Source organism: Eublepharis macularius, chromosome 13 (assembly GCF_028583425.1).
Source record: "Eublepharis macularius isolate TG4126 chromosome 13, MPM_Emac_v1.0, whole genome shotgun sequence".
Taxonomy (NCBI): domain Eukaryota; kingdom Metazoa; phylum Chordata; class Lepidosauria; order Squamata; family Eublepharidae; genus Eublepharis; species Eublepharis macularius.
In genome coordinates, this window is record NC_072802.1 from 55,996,680 (window position 1) to 56,013,966 (window position 17,287).

The following is a 17,287-nucleotide window of genomic DNA, read 5'->3' on the forward strand; positions in this document are numbered from 1 at the left end:
CCAAATCTAGCCATCTAAAAACCTAGTGAAACTCCTGCCTGTTTATAGTGGTGGAGAGTGCCTTCAAGTCATAGCTGACTTATGGTGACCCCCCCCCCGGGGGGGGAGTTCATGGCAAGAGACTAACAGGTGGTTTGCCGTTGCCTGCCTCTGCAGCCCTGGTCTTCATCCAATTACTAATCAACGCTGACCCTGCTTAGCTTAGATCTGACAAGATCAGGCTAACCTGGGCTATTCAGGTCAGGGCCTGTATAGGATAGCACAAAAAAAAATCAGTAAATACTATTATCAGTTTATTTCTCCCATGTGTCAGTTTTTAGCACCTCAAGTTTGCTATTTATGCCCTGATCCAACCCCAGTAGTTAAAATAACATTTTTAGCTCAAAAAGTTGCATATTGCAGCAAAAGCGCTGCAGGATAGGTGAATCCACATTCAAATGCACATTTACTTTACACCCATGGTTCCTAACTCCAGCAAGCAATGCTTCCATCACCGATGATAGAAAATTCAAGCTTCCTTCATTAGTTTGTGTTCCCAATCCTTGTGTGCATACAGGAGAACTTCTCAGTATCATATTTAAGCTGAAACTTGCCTCAATATAATTTCTTTGGGGACCATGATAAATTTTTTAGTGTATGCGTTCATCACAGTTACTTCATATAAAATCTGAGAATGTATCCAATCAAAACAAAGCTAGACTGTAAACACGTCTCAACACCAGATTTTAGCCTCCACTCCCCCTCCAAAGGAAAGCCGCCTCATAATGACATAACAGTCCCTTAGGGCCACATAAATGTTTCTGTCCAAGGCAGAGGCCTCCCTTGTTCTGAGCCCAACACCTACAGCTTTGGGGTATAGATTTCTGTAAAGGGCGCTCGAGTTCAGCATGATTTCAGGAAAGAAAAATCTGTTTCATCTCTTCTACTGAACGGACCAACCTAACCTCCTTCATGGCCAGGCAGGAAACGAGAAAGCATTTTGCACACTGTTGATTATAATCTGTCTGCAAAAATAGTTCCCACCTACAGTGTAAGAAGAGTCTTGAAATGTATTGGGGGTTTCCCCCACATGAAAGAGTTAATGGATTTCAAACCATGTAGACAAACGTCAAGCCTACTCTCTGGGCGGGAACTTCCCAAGCCATGGCCGTTTCTTCCCTGGTGCCAAAGCAACCTAGTCCATAGTAATTAGCCCTGTCACATCTTCTTTGTCAAAAAGAAAATGGATGGCCTCTCCCGTAATTACTAGCACAAAAAGAGAGGAGTCCCCAAGGGAGAGTAAAAATTGTTCAACTGTTTGTGTATACTTAATGTTTACTGTATGTCTTATTCATTGCATACATTGCTTAATAAACATACACATGTTTAAACCAAAGCTCAAAGTTCTTGAAATTAATCACAAAAGCAATCCTGTGTCCAAGTGGTCCAAGGTTTATATTCCATTAATCATGGGAGTGCTGAAAAGTAAAGTCCGGGCCGTGCGCCCAATCCGGGGCCGGCTGCACATCAGATTTCGTGAATTCCTTCTTCAGGGGCGTGGCCTAATAATGATAATAATGAAACAGTACAAAGCAATCAACATCTCCCCCATTAACATTATCCAAAATCCGACCAAATCATTTACAATACTGACCTCTGTAATACCTCTTAAACGTTTTACACAGACGCTCCAAGGACAAGGCGGCCGTATCTTCAATAGCACGCCCAGAACGCCGTGTGAGAACCAATATAAGTATATTTCCCCCTTAAATTCTTAAAGGGAACGCATCCACATCTCACATCCCATTACAAAAAACAAAGCAAGGATAAATCAAGATTCAGACCCAACGGATGTTTAGTTTGTAACGTGTGTATCCAGAATGCTTCTCTTTGTAGCAGCCTTTTGTGATCCCCTTTCTGTAAAACACTTAATACTGCCACCAGTATACCAGTTATCCTTGCTTTGTTTTTTGTAATGGGATGTGAGATGTGGATGCGTTCCCTTTAAGAATTTAAGGGGGAAATATACTTATATTGGTTCTCACACGGCGTTCTGGGCGTGCTATTGAAGATACGGCCGCCTTGTCCTTGGAGCGTCTGTGTAAAACGTTTAAGAGGTATTACAGAGGTCAGTATTGTAAATGATTTGGTCGGATTTTGGATAATGTTAATGGGGGAGATGTTGATTGCTTTGTACTGTTTCATTATTATCATTATTAGGCCACGCCCCTGAAGAAGGAATTCACGAAATCTGATGTGCAGCCGGCCCCGGATTGGGCGCACGGCCCGGACTTTACTTTTCAGCACTCCCATGATTAATGGAATATAAACCTTGGACCACTTGGACACAGGATTGCTTTTGTGATTAATTTCAAGAACTTTGAGCTTTGGTTTAAACATGTGCATGTTTATTAAGCAATGTATGCAATGAATAAGACATACAGTAAACATCTTCTTTGTCGGCATTATCCCCTTGCCCTTCAACCCCATCCAAGAAAAATAAAACCCCTCTCTTTTTCCATCTTGCCAAACATGGAGTCTCTCGGCTGCAGCCGCCTCTCCTTGGCTAAAAGGAACCCAACACGCTGCAAGGTTCAACTCCTAGCTGCAGTTCAAATAGCAACTTCACAAAGTCCGGTAGGTGAGGAACTCTTTCACCTTTTGGGGAATGGGCAGTACTAGAACCTGGTAAGTCGTCAGGAAGCGGCGGATGGATTTACGGCACAGGTGCTTGAGGGAGGAGAGGGCCTGAGGTGCAGTCCAAAATTGGACATGGCCATCCCTTGTCCTGCAAGACGGAAGAAAGGGCGGGGGGGGGATAGAAAAAGGTACAGAAGAAGTTATTCCAAGCAAAATGAGCTAGTACTGGATTAAGGACTGCCTCTCCAGCTACACTGCCTCAAAGTTGTTCCTGAAGCAGGGACATTAATTGTACTGTTCTAACTGCATTTTGTCATGAGGCAGTGTTTGGCCTGCTTCCCAAATAGATGAGTGAGGAACCAAGCATCTGCACACTCCACAGAGCTATGGAGAGGGCCTGGGGAAATAAGTATCTTTCCTCAGTTACCAGATGCCTTATCCAGTCCCCAACTGCTTGTTTCTTTAAGGGCTTAACAGCTGGTGGTTCTGGTCTTGTTTTTCTCTGCTCTTGAGAACTGGAAACTTGGCCGGGCCATTCAATTAAGTGAATTTAATGACACAAAGCCACATGGGATTCCTAGATCCTGTCTATGTGGTTCCCTGTGCAGAGGGAGAAGCAGTGTGACTTGCCCAGAACATACCCTGTAGCAATGATTCCACCATGTGGGAAGTAAGTGCAGCAAAGTCCGTTTTTCACCGGGGCAAAGGAAACTGGGCTCCCTAACTCCAAGGCCCAGATCCTCAGCAGCCTAGAAGAGACATGGGAGGTATACAGGAGAACGAAATTAAAAAAACGAACCTGTGGTTTGAAAAATACTTGAACTACTGAGATCACTCGACCACCCAAACTAGTTCTAACTCTGCACCTTTGACTTGCAAAAACCAAACTTAACAGTTTACTCAGTATTTAACCTTGTACATCGCTAGGAAGTGGACCATTCTTCCTTCCATTTTACAAATGTGGAAATTGAGCCAAACACTCACTGTGGGGTTGTGAATGAGTTTATGGGAAGAGGTGACATTCAAACCCAGTACTCTCAAACCAAGCCTGCTCACCCCCCATGCACAGACAACATTCGACTCTTGAATACCAGTCAACCCATGGAAGCTTGCAGGGTAACCTTGGACCAGGTGCTAAGCACCTGCCCCAAGACTGGAAAAGGCTTTGCGAAATGTACGGTATGAATCCTTCACTCATCCTCCAAGGCTCTCACCTGTCATCTGCCACTGTTGCAAGGTAAAGGCCTTCGGGGGAGAAGCACACAGACCTCAAGGAGCTGGCGTGGTAGTCACTGCTGTGCTCCAGGGATGGCTGCAATGGAATGTGGCTGTGGAAGAAAAAAAGGGAAAAGCTGGGTCAGTTTGGAGCCAGAGGAACCATCCCTCCAAATCAGACCAAAGGTCCACCTAGTCCAGAATCCTGATGTTTCTGGGGAAGCCCAAAGACATGGCCTGAAAGTAACAGGAAGAGGAAACGGGCTTGTATTTATATTTGGTTTTAACTAAATATTTTTAACCTTCGTATAAGCTACCTTGAACCACGAGGAAAAGCAGAGTAATAATGGTTTAATAAATAATGTTCCTCTCCTGCCCTGGGAAGGGGTGTGACTCAGTAGTAGAGCATCTGCCTTGCACGCAGAAGGTCCCAGGTTCAATCCCCGCCGTGTCCAGTTAAAAGGATGAAGTATTAGGTGATGATGGTTGTTAGGTGATGACCTGAGACACTGGAGAACAGCTGCTAGTCCGAGAGGACAATGTTGGCTTGGATAGGCCAGTGGTATGATTCATGCATTCAGTTCAGGTAACAGCTCTGAACAGGGAAGCTCCATTTAGTGATCGTGGTTAACAGTCAATCATGGATCTCTCCTCCATAAACCTGCCCTATTCCCTTTTAAAGCCAGAAGCAACCACAGTATTCCAGGAGGGCAAATTCTACATAATTTGTGTGTTGTGTGAAGAAGTCCTTTCCTTTTATCTGTCCTGAATCTGCAACCAACCAGTCCATTTCTTGGTTCTTGGGTGGAGAAGAAGAATTTCTCCATCCACTTTATCCACACCGCTTGGAATTTTACAAACCGTTACCAAGACTCTCCTCGTTTAGTCCACTTCTTTTTAAAAAAGAGTGCTTTAGTATAGTGTTGTCAGAAAGTCACAGCGATTCCTTTGTTTTGGCTGTCCCTTTTTTTCTAAGGGCAAACTATTTCTCCATGAGTCAGGTTGTGGTTCTCCCAACCTGACTTGCTTTCCTGGCAACCACGGAACAGCTGTGGAAAACTTACTTCCCCAAACACCCCAGGAACAGATTGGGATCAGGACCTCGGTGCAGAGGATTTTAGGCAGGTAGCCATGTTGGTCTGTAGCAGAAGAGCAAGATTCAGGTCCAGTAGCACCGTAAAGACCAACTAGATTTCCAGGGTACGAGCCTTCGAGTGTCAAAACTCCCTTTGTCAGATACAAGCAGGAATGGAGATCCCTGAGCCTTTATATCCCAGCCAGATGTATAGGCAGGATTTGAGTCCAGTGGCAGCTTAGAGGTCAACAAGATTTCAGGGTATAAACCTCAAGTATCTGAAGAAGGAAGTTTTAATTCTCGAAAGATTATATCCTGAAAATCTAGTTGGTCTTTAACGCGCAACTGGACTGAAACTGGTGCAGAGGGAGCTTCAAATCTCCCCCCTCTTTTCCCAAGATGGCCCTGAAGAGCGTAGCATACCCCACTGTGGGTCTACAAGCGTTGTGACTGAACTCTGACCTGATTCATGGAAAAATGAAGCATGTAATTCAAACAACTGAAGGCTCCACCTGCTGACAGATCAGGGAACTACAGCTGGACTGGCACACACAACCATTGACACACCTTTAGACTTCTTAGCTGACTGGCTGACAGGGACCACCTGGGTTTAGGTGAAAGGAATTTGAGCTTGACAGCTGCAGGATTAAAAGCTTTTCAAGAACGGTTCAAAAGCCACAGCCCTGCTTAGCAAGCCTCTGAGGCTCATCTGAGGCCATTTAAACAGCCTTTAGAAGGGACGTCCATGTAACATTTCCCTGTCACAAAGTGAAGTGTTCTCCTTAAAGTAAGGTGCACAGAGCACCAAGCCGTGTATGACGTGGGAGGATCGCAGCCGCGCGGGGAAGAGGGAGTGGCAAGACGCTGCGGTTCCGACTGACTGCCATGCCTGTTTGTTTTGTGCTGTGGGTTTAAACAGCATAATCGATGCTGGGAAATCCTCTAGCGCTGTTGTTCTGATCAAAAATTGGCACCATCCTGTCACTGCTTTGAAGTTTTTAAGTCAGGAAAGCCAATCCCAGCCCTTAGGTCAAAACTGGAAAATGACACTCCAAATGCAAGCAGGAGGGACTGCCTCGGGGGAAGGGTGGGCTTGTGCCACCCCCCCATCACCTGGCCCTAGAGGACTCTCACCTCCCTTACCAGAGGGATCTCAGTTGCTCCCCTGTGTAGGGGTCCCAGAGAATCACAGAGGCATCATAGGAGGCAGTTGCAAGAAGAGCTGAGTCTGGAGAGAACTCGCAAGACACGACGCAGCCCTGATGCCCTTCCAGCTTCCGCAGGAGGAGGTAGGAGTGCATACTCCACAGGAGTGCCTGCAAAGGAGAAAGAGGAAGGAAGGGGGATCAAAGCAGTGAGTAAGGAGTGAGCGTGGTTAAAGGGCAGAAAAGGCACATGGATGTACGCCAGGCAGGCAAAAGTCCTCTCTAAAACCTGTTCACTGGAATTCCTTTCACTGGCGATTCTGGGGACTGAACCTGGAGCTTTCTGCATGCAAAGCAGGCCCTCTGCCGCTAAGCCACAGCCTTCCCTTGCTGTACCTAGCAAGCTGTCCTACATACAGAGTCACGGCAGTTGTCTCTCTAGTTCAGGATCATCTTGGACTGATGGCAGGTCTCTAGATCCTCCGCTAAAGAAAGGTCTTTCACCACCCCTGCTGCCCATGACTGCGCTGGACTTCGGACCTGCTCCATGCAAAGTATGTGCTCTACAAACTGAGCCAAAGTCTCCCAACATTAACTTCCAGGCCACCCAGTCCTCCTCCACCCCCTTCCTACTGCAGGTAAGGCTCACCGATTTCTCTCCAGCCGCCGAACACAACATCTGGCCGTCGGGGGAGATGCAGCAGCAGTAGACCCACTGCACATGGCCAGACAGCACCTGGAGTTGCTTTCCTGGGGGAGGGGGGAGGGGGACAGAGAAAAGAGAAACATCAGCACAGCATTGGAACAGGTTTGCCATTATCCCCAGACCAGTGGGAGGAAAACGAGCATTTTCTTTGCTCAGGCAATACCATAGTGGTATTTATCTTATTGCTCACTATAACTGAGCTTCAATAAATATTTATTTAGAGATTTTATCCTCACAGCAACCGCCCCGTGAGATAGGCTGAGCTGAAAATGACTGGCTCAAGGTCGCCCAGGGAAGTTCTGGGACAGCTGGGGATTCAAATCCAGCTCTCTCAGGGGCTAGCTTGACACACTAGCCCACACCAACCACCACACCACGCTGACTCTCTATGTACTCTCTGCCACATATCCTTCCAAGGTTGATGGGCAGTGGACAGTCAACCTGAGCTAAATCTGGTCCTCAAATTTCATCTGGTCCCAGAGGAACAACCAGGTACTGCCTCAAGATTAAAGGGACTGCTGCCTTTTATGCTCTTAAAGTGAGTGTGGTTTCTTTTTTCTTCTCCATCTGGTCTTTATCTTGAAATGAACAAAGCCTTCCGGCAGGCAGAGATAAAATTAACAAACCCTCTGAGGAGCGATCTCTGCCAGCTCTGTCTTTTTAAACTACCCTTCCCAGCTAACATTACATCTCCCTACACGTGAGCATCCCTGTGTAAGATCTCATGTAGAGACTCTATATTCCACATAACTGAATGCTATAACGAGCCACGTCCTGCACATTCAGTTATTCAAGGGAGGCTCAAAATAAGTACGCAGGCTTCACAAAACAAGTAGTCTGAATTGCTCCATGCAATTTCTCTTCTTGTAATCCTTACAATGCAACATATGTCAGAATCACTATGTCCACAAGAGAGTAAGCCCTCCCTAATGCCACCTAGGGACTTCCCAGCACTGGTGAGATTTGTATGGGGGATTTCCCAATTCATAGCACAGCTTTTCAAACAATTGGCACACAACAGGGTGATTGCTGTGAGGATAATAGCACACTTTGAGTGTGTTATCAAGTTGTCCTGAAGGGCAGTATATAAACCGAATGTTGTTGTTGTTGTTGTTGTTATTAACTTGGGTGTTTTGGGGTTTTTTTTACTGTGCTCCAAGGAGCCAAGAATTTGGTTTTACATTTTGGATGCCAGGGGCAGAAGCTCTCTATTTATCCACCACATCTTTCTCACGATGGAAGACAAAGTTCCTCCTTGTTTTGTCTGTATAACCACCCTGTAAGGTAGGGGGGGCTGACAGCGCAAGAAGTGGCCCAAGGTCATCCAGCAAACTTCATGGTACAGTGGGGATTTGAACCCAAGCCTCTACGATCCTAGTCCAACATTCTAAGCACTCTCACGTTATGCTGCAGCACTTCAAGTATGCCGTATGGAACTGTGTGAGGATAAAAATGCCATTTGTGTGCTGAATGCAAATGCCCTCAGCTCCCAAACTGCCCCAAGTTGTTGCCCAATTGCCTCCTCTTTAGGAACATGTACATTCTAGGTTTAAGATTCGTTTTAAAAGAAGGAAACATAAAAAAGAGGCCGTACTCAGCCGTACCATTCTGGCTCAGGTCCCAAACACGGAGGGTCTTGTCTCGGGAAGCAGAGACGAGGATAGAGCAGCTCTCCCCAGGTGCAAAGCTCAGGTCCCTCACAACATCCAGGTGCCCTGAGAGGATGAACAGCAAATGCCCTACAAATGGCAGGACACAGGTTGAGCCCAGCGAGGCAGAAGAGCTGGAAGGGCTTGGGGAAGCAAGGTCAGGAACCCGGGGTGGGAGGGTAGGGGCTGAATTGCTTCTTCCTGGTCATAGAGAAGACTGGAGGTCTTGTAGTGAGGAAAATGGGTCGCAGGCCTATTAGGCACAGCAGAAGAAAGGGGAACACTTCCACAGCCAACGCCCCCATTTCCCAGAATAGAGCAACACTTAAAAGGCTGACATCCTTTGGATGGGGCCTTCTGTTTATCTTCTGCTACTCCCAACAACAAAAAAGCGGAGGGGTTCTGCCCAAAACCAACCCAAACGAGAGAAATCTCTGAACCCGAAAAAAACACTACAAGGTGTACAAAATAATATCTCTATATTCCATTCAATAAATGTGTACAATGCATACAATAAATATATATCATCAGCAATGTGAATTCTCAGTTCATTTGTGTATTCAGATATATACCCAGTCCTATTCCTACACAGTCCAGTAACCTGTGAAAGTTATGTTTCAATCCGTCAAAAAAATTTTTAAAGCCCGATGGCTGCTGTGGCTCCAGGACAGAAGGCCAATTCGTTGCTTCCTCCTGACAGTGTGTGAATCCAATGTGCAATGATAAAATTGGGGCAAATTGGTGGTTTATTCATTAACAATGTTACCAGCCTTGATTCCCTTACCGGCTGAAAAATACCTTTCTTCCATGGAACTCGAGCAGTGCCTCCCTTGCAATTTGTCCTCACAACAACCCTGTGGGGTAGGTTTGGCTGTGAGTGTGTGACTGGCCCATAAGCTCCGTGGCAAAGAGAAGATTTGAACCTGGGTCTCCCCAGTCCTAGCCCAGTAGTCTAACCGTTATTATCCCACACTGGCTCCCTTCAATAAATACCTGTCTCCACCTGCCAGACTTTAATCTGTCCATCTTTCAACCCTGTGGCAAGAACCAAGGAGGAAGCCCCTGGTATCCGCAAAGCATGTTTTCTGGTGCCAGGAGAAAGCCACGGGCTAAACGCCAGTCCCCAGACAATCTGACCACATTCCAGCATCTTCTCCTTTGCCCCTCCTTGCCCCTTGGCTTCGCTTTTAGCACAGTGGTTTTTGCGCTCCAAGGCTTTGCAGCTCCTGCGAAGACAAAACGGAAGAGGGAGGCATGCGAAGGAGAAATCAAAAAGCCTTTCATCTCGTTCCTCCTCCTGTCTCAAAAGGACACCCTCTCCCTGGTCCATCGGCACAACCCAGAACACATCATGCGACCACAAGCTGCATGCTAAAAACACAAACCGGTCAATCTTCAGCCTCAGTTCCATATGCCTAAAATGGGAACACCTGTGACGGACTCAGCTTCAAATGCTGGGATTACCAGGCAGTAAAGAGGGAGGATGATTGACATGCCCCCCCCTTTCTGTGACTAGCCTGAAATGGCAGTTGGTGTTGGAAAGCTGAGGTGACAGTTGGTGCTACCAGAGGGAGGGATTGACAGTTGGAGTAAACTGAAGAGTGAAGAGTTGGAGTCTGGCTTCTGACCAGAGAGGATTAGCCAGAGAGTCCTCTGTGTGAGGAAAGAAGGAGACGGTGTACCTTTTAATTTTATTCAAGTAATGATTAAGGGAAAATCAATACGTTCATTAAGCACTTGTAGTCCTTGGACTAAAGTGGGAAAGACAGCACTAACTTCTGTGTAGACACAAGAGATCTGGGAATTGTAGTGGGCCACGGAAGTGGGTAGAAAGGAGTCTCCCCTTTGGCCACAGGAACAGGGTTATAGCTGGGGCATAACTATAACACCTGCCCAGTATCTTGAAAGGGTTTGACTCAGTGGCCTACCCTAAGGTCTGCAAGAAAGGGGAAGTCATGCAGTGTGTATGTGTGTGTGAAAATAGGAGCACCTAACTTGGAGTGCCAACCTCAGAAAGAGCTTACTGTAACAACTTTTAAGTCTGATAACACCAACATCTCTCATACAAGCCAGCAACCTAAGAACCATACCAAGTGCTTTGTGCCTCACACCAGTGAAGTGTTCAGTTTATAAACCTCTACGTTACTTCAGTTTTAAACACCTGCCTACGTGCCTTCTTATCTTCCCTACCTGTAAATAAACTTTGTTTCATTTTGAATTTCCACAAGCCTTGTGTGCCAGTTTCTGTTTAAGGGAAGTGTAAACCCCTGATCTTTCCCCTACTTGGACTTGGCTGGGTAACCATACCACTTATATGTTCCTGAAGGGTAGGACAAGAAAGAAAATTGAAGCTAAATCTCAACCACACTACTAAAGGCTTTCCAGCCCAGTATTCAGCTTCATAGGTTTAGAGAAGTTTTACTTCAGGGTACAGAAAGGTCAGCCTATCTCTGAGTTAGACAAGGGTATGTGACAACACCCGTAACCAATTTCAATGGCTGAGTGCCAAGATAAACAGAGGAATCATTACTTAGAGCCAAAGTTCCAGGTTCTTTATATAAAAAATTTACTTCTTTAAATTTGTAAACATACAGCATTCAGAATAGAGCCCACCTCCCATTAGTTTTGGGTGGTGCAATTTGCAGAAGAGCCAGCCCCCAATGACAGGACAAGCTAGCTGTCTACTTCGTACTCATAAAATCTGTTCCTGTCTAGAAGGCAGGATGGGCTTTGCTAACTCCTATTGGCTTGTGAGATTTATACAATTAAAGCGAGGGCAGTAATGATCCTGAGATCAAGCCTTAAATCAAGTTTTTACCATAAGACAGCTGAAACACTAGAAACCCACAACAGGGCATCCAGTCCCCTTTATGGATCACGTTGAGCAGGTAACTGCTACGGGTGCCGCCATAAGCAGCCCAAACATTGTCCCAGCTAGGCTGCCCTTACTTCAGGTAACTGCTACGGGTGCTGCCATAAATGGCCCAAACATTGTCCCAGCTAGGCTGTTTTTACTTCTGGCCTCCCCAGACCCACCATTTGATCCTGGTGGCTTCTCCCTGCTGTAACCTGCTACCAGACAGCCTTCAACTGGGTTCCCAGGGACTGAATCTGAAATGTTATACATTGCCAAGCACATGAGCTGCTACCAAGATCCAGGGGCACCAGCAGTATGACCCCTGTTAGGTCAGGTCTTGATCTGTGCATGGATCTCAATGCACTAGAGGAAAGGCCAGGGAACAGTAGAAAGACCATCCAGAAGTACACTCACTGCTCGGACTCTTCCAAAGGCCAAGGGAGCAGCTTGACCACACAGTGGCCTCGAGACCAAGCGAACCAAGCGCCATCTGGGGAGAAGGCCACACTCCATGTCTCGCAAGTCGATTTCCAGTAGAACGGCTGAGGCTGCCCAGGCCTCAATTCTGCCACTAGGAGGGGCTCGCCTGGAGAAGGAGAGAAATTTTTTCAGAACTGAACACGTACCCAGTACATGTACAGCAAAATTCACTTGCAAAGATGGACAGCAATCATTCCCACTAAATCAAAGGAGGAAGAGGCTGGCTTGCATGCAGTTTGTGAGTCCAACTTGTGCGGCCTTTCTTCCTTCAGACACCTGGTTCAAAACCAGTATGCACGTCAATCAATTATCCAGAGAAGTTCCAAGGATATCAATAGCCATGGTTTGCTTATAGATTATGCAAATAAATCCCATTTTTATCCTGCTTTCCCTCTGAGGATCTCAGAGCAGCTTACATGGTTTCCCCTTCCTCTATTTTATTTCCACACCACCCCTGTGAGGTAGACCAGGGCAAGAAAGTGAGAGAGATCGGCCCAAGGTCACACAGAAAGTTTTGTTGCATAGTTTGGATTTGAACTGAGGCTTCTCCAGTCTTAGTTTAACACTAACTGTTACATCATACAGGCAACTTTCACACAATAAAAAGCCACGCAAACACAATATTTACTTCAATACAATAGTAGGGTTTTTCCCCCCAAGCATGCCATAAAAAAGAGAAAGGGTCATCTTACATTTGCATTCAAATTACAGCTATGTCTAGCAAAGTTGGGTGGGGGGGAGAAGGATCATCTTAATTCAGCTGCCAGCCTTGACCATTACCCTCCTCCTTCCAAACCATTCAGGGGGATGGTGGAAAGAAACTCTTTCCTGCCAGCTTCTTTTCCTCCTGAGCTCCACCACTGCAGACTAGTAAGAGAACAAACCAGCTGGCATGTGCAAAGAAAGAAAGGCCCTTCTTTTCTCACCCAAACATGCAGGCTTCCTCTCACTCCAGCCACCACTGCTAAAGCCCAGGACAGAAGAAAGTCAGCAAGCAAGCATGGAAAAACCAAGCCTGTTTTCCTCATCTCCTGCTGCAACCCAAGTATGCACAGGGAGGAAAAGCCCTGCCTCTCCCTTCTCAGCCCACTGCTTCCTCTTATCCCCAGCACTGATACTGCAGCTTGGAATCAAGCTGGCCAGCCTGAAGAGGCATGGATGGGAACTGGCAAAGCGGGCAAAGGAAACTGGCAAAGGAAACCTGCCTTTGCTCCGTTTTCCTCCTCCACACCCCTCTGTATCCTGCTGCTTTTATTTTCTCTCCCCCTCCTTTCCTTGCAGGTTTTTTAAAATCCATCCCCTACATTTGGGTTTCCTCTGCATGTGCGCGATCCCATGTTGTGTGGCTTTCATTGCTGCCCCCGCCCACATCGCCTTTCGTTATATATGTTTAAAATTTCCCCCTCCTGTCCCCTGCACTTGGGTTTCCTGTTTATGTGTGATTCCCCTCCCTTGGCCTATCCCTCTCTTCTGAAAATCCCCCTTCTCTCTCCCCCCCCTTCAGCTTCTTGTTATGTAAATGTGTGTTTTATTCTCCTCCTTCCTTGGGTTTCTTTGTTTTTATCATTCATCCCTTTTGGATTCCTGCCCATTATGTGCCAATGTTAACTACTTTTGTGGAGCTTTATTGTATCCTCTCTGTTATACCATGGCACAGATCTGGTTTGAGTTGTTGGTCTAATGCAGACAGTGGTTTGATATAAAGTACATTACCTGTGCAAGTAACAGCACAGGTTAAAAGTATATATAGGCTCATGTAAAGGGGATAGCCAGGGGAAGAAGCATTCCTCTCTTTTATTCTTGTATAACTCTGTTGGTGGTAGGGAGTGCCCTCAAATCACAGCTGATGTATGGTGAACCCTGGTGGGGTTTTCATGGCAAGAGACTAACAGAGATGGTTTGCCTTTGCCTGCTTCTGCAACCCTGGTCCTCCCTGGAGGTCTCCCATCCAATTATTAACCAAGGCCAACCCTGCTTAGCTTCTGAGATTTGATGAGAGCAGGCTCACCTGGGCTATCCAGGTCAGGGTACATAACTGTATAACAAGCCTGCAAAATGAAGACAGAGACTGCCTGGTGTGGGCTTCTTAGTTATATTTTCTTTGTGTATGCAAGAAAATATTTTTTTAACAGTAAGATCATTTTAAAATTATTCAAGAAAGGTAATGTCAGAACACACAAAGCACAATCCCAGCAAAATACTGAGATTTCGTCAAGATTATCAATGTATGATTTCAATAGAATTTAATGATGGCTAATAACGACTGGAATCCTCTCTCTGACACTCCTTTGGCAGCCATTTTCTGGTTGGTTCCGCCTTCTATGGCAGCCATTTTCAGGATGCGCTCACCACTCTGTGTTGGAATTCATTGGTGCCCATGGACTGAAAAAGGTTGGAGACCCCCGTTCTACACCTAAAGCAGCTTTTAGCTGGCAAACACTTATACTAAAATGGATCCACAAAACTGTAAACAACGGAGCCAAAAGAGTTTGCAGAGGACAGATGTACAGAAGGTAAAAACAGCATGGACCCTGTGGCATGCCACATTAAGTAATCAAAATATTTACACTGTGCCTTTAAAAGCACCACTGAATCCACTAAGTAGCTTAGCTGTATTTGAAATCATAGAACACAGAAAGAAATCCATCTCCCTCCCACTATATTTTTAACTATGCCAATTTAGCATCTTTGGTGTGAAAGACACCCATAGTCCCAATTAAACCCTATTTGAATACAATTCAATTTAAATAGCATACTTTTTCCTATCACTGTTCAACAATGGCAGAGAGAGAAACTTCCCAAGTGTCGTTTCTGAGGGCCAGCCTGCAATTTAAGAAACTAGGAAAGTGGCAGTAGCATAACATCTTTTGCAAACAGAGATGACTACAGCTTCCAGCTTCCAAGAGGGGTCTGAAGAGCTCCTGAAATACAACTGAGATCAGTTCACCTGGAGAAAATACCTGCTTTTGAGGGTGGACTCCATGGCATTATGCCCAGCTGAGGTCTCCCCCTTCCCAAACCGAGCCCTCTTCCAGGCGCCATCCCCCAAATCTCCCAAAAAAATCCGACTTGAACTTGGCAGTCCTAGCGATGACCCCTTCCACTCTCCCGAACTCATTTTACCGGACTACGTTAAACAATACAATTAAACAGCATCGGAGCAAAGACACTTTAATGTTTTCAAGCATAAACTTCCCTGCGCTAGAACCAAAATGGTCAGATACAGATAGTGGATCCTCACTAGACCTTACGTAGGTCCGAAAAAAGAAGTAAACCAACAGCAAAACCCAGAGCCTCGTATTGCCTGCGTTTTGATGCGAGATATAATTATATGAAATTCAAATATCATCCGGAAACATACAAAACTCCTTGAGTAGCTACGCTAAACAAATTAACGGCGCGGGGGACTGAGAGAGAAAGTCCTAGGTTTGATTAAGAGAGTCACAACAGGGAAATCAAAATCTTAAGTCCCTAGGAGGAAAGGTCGGGTGAAATTTCCGAATCGACCTCCAGTCCAGGCGGTTTGCACTGGATATCGAAGCAGCAGGAAAGGAGACGAGGGAAGGCAAAGCGCTCACCCTCCGCCGCCGTCTCCTCCTTCGCCAGCAGCAGGCGGTGCCGTCGAGGGTCCCCCGGAGGCGTCTCCATCCGGCTCGCATCTGGGCCCGGACGAGGCCGGCACTGCGGGCAACGGCGCCGCTTCCTCTTCCCGTTTCTGGCCTGCGCCAGTCACATGACAGCCCAGCCGGCGGAGGGGAGGGGGGCGGGGAGGGGGCGGGACGCCCGGCTGGGTTCCAGCCCGGGAAAGTCGTGGCAGTAGACGGGGGAGCGCGCCACTCGGGGGGTCTCTGCTCGGCGCGACCTTGGCGCATTGGGCGCACCGCCACGATGGCCACGGGACGGTTTTCTTTCCATTTGGAGCAGACCCTCGGCGCCTAACCAGTGCATTTCTCATGTTTGATTAGCTAGTGTATTTTTACCCCGACTTTCCTCCGAGGAAGAGGGTGGAAAAGAGCGCCGCTCGGATTGCTGCTGGGCGCCGCCTTTGCGCCTTGGGCGCATCACCGCGATGGCCACGGGATGGTTTTCTTTCCAGCTGGGGCCAAACCTTTGTACCTATCCAGTGCGTTTCGTGCATTTTTATACCGCCCTTCCTCCAAGGAGCTCAGGGGTACAGCATACTTCGGTCTCCTCTAGCGTTGCCCACCTTTGGGTTGGGATATTCCTGGAGATTTGGGGATGGAGAGCGGGGAGAGACCTTAGTGGGGTATAATGCTATAGATTCCCCCCCTCCCCGCACCACAAAGTAGCAATTTTCTCCAAGAGAACTGCTCTAGGTTGTCTGGAGATCAGTCGTAATTCCAGGAGATCTCCAGGTCCCTCCTGGAAGATGGCAAACCTAAGTCCTCCGTTTTGCCTTCACAGCAGCCCGGTGAGATCTTAAGCTGCAAGTGACTGGTGTAAGGTCACCCAGCAATGGATGAGTGGGGGGATCTGAAATGAGGTCTCCACCCAGTTATAGTCTACTCTGATTGGCAGTTGCTCATAAATTCCCAGATTTTCCCTGTTGTGGGAAACATGCAGGGTATCTGTTTTCACCAATGAAGTGAATAGCTGTGTAGGAAGGTAGCCCCCCCCCCTTTCCTATCTCTGGCCAACAGCAGTGAAGCTGCAGCCCAGAACTAGTACCCATGCTTTGCCCCGGAGAATATCCTATGTCCAATCCCCAACGTCTCGTGATCTCAGGGGTCAGACCTGGGAAATCTCTCTTCCTGACTAGTGGGGCAAGCAGAATTCTAACGTGTGTGATATTCTGGGTTGCTCTCATCTCTCCTGCTGTGTAGTCTTGTTGCAAAGGCGACATTGTGTAATAGTTATATTTAGAACATTTTTACAACATACAAAGTGCTGTGTTGCAGTTTTAATTTAATTGCTTTTGCAAGTCTGTTAATTGGAGCAAGATTTTTTTGGGTGGTTCATCCTAGCTGTAAGTTTAAGTTTCTTTTGACTTAATATAACACAGTTTAGTACATGATCCAGACAGAGTAAGGATGCAGTGAGATTCCCCCGATGCAGTCCTTGTGGGAGCCTAGTAGGAGCCCAGGAACTGAAGAAGCATCCCTTGAGCCCAGATAACAGGGTCCAGTCCTTCAAACCTAACTGTGATGAGCCAAAAGGCCAGACAAGATACCAGAAGGCAGTATTAAATTACAGCAAAGAGAATGCCTGCCCATTGCGTTGGGCACTGATTGAGAAATGCAGTGCAAAATGCATTTCCAATTTTAATCCACATATGCAATGTTTCCACTGTCCAAAGCACTTTGAATGTTTCATTTTTCTAGTAGCCATATAACAGCCTTGTACAGTAGGTCAGTATTATTATCCTTGTATTAAAATATGAGGAGCTGAAAGAGGAAGTGGCATATAGTGCTATACCAAGCAAAGTTGCATCTTTCTAAGTTCTTTGATGGCTTGTCAGATTGTCTGCAGGTGGAAGTTGTCTTCTAAGCCAGGTAGTAGATTCCAAACCTCCGCTCAGTG

At 46.6% G+C, this 17,287-nt stretch overlaps 1 protein-coding gene across 1 annotated transcript; it reads right to left on the reverse strand.

The window, feature by feature from the left end:
• Positions 1-2,432: 2,432 nt before the first annotated feature.
• WSB2 (WD repeat and SOCS box containing 2) lies at positions 2,433-15,440 on the reverse strand. The gene is made up of 9 exons (XM_054996532.1): positions 15,325-15,440; positions 11,681-11,852; positions 9,403-9,635; positions 8,365-8,499; positions 6,704-6,804; positions 6,053-6,225; positions 3,834-3,947; positions 3,261-3,368; positions 2,433-2,767 (listed from the first exon to the last, which is right to left on the reverse strand). Exons 1-9 carry the CDS (start codon positions 15,392-15,394, stop codon positions 2,605-2,607), a joined length of 1,269 nt encoding a protein of 422 aa, XP_054852507.1. The 5' UTR covers positions 15,395-15,440; the 3' UTR covers positions 2,433-2,604.
• Positions 15,441-17,287: the final 1,847 nt, after the last annotated feature.

Coding starts and splice junctions, on each gene's coding strand:
- WSB2 (XM_054996532.1), bottom strand. CDS start 15,394: ATGGAGACGCCTCCGGGGGACCCTCGACGGCACCGCCTGCTGCTGGCG. Junction 9,636..11,680: donor CCTTTGGAAGAGTCCGAGCA/GTGAGTGTACTT, acceptor TTGTCTTCGCAG/GAGCTGCAAAGCCTTGGAGC. Junction 6,226..6,703: donor CGGCGGCTGGAGAGAAATCG/GTGAGCCTTACC, acceptor TCTCCTTTGCAG/GCACTCCTGTGGAGTATGCA.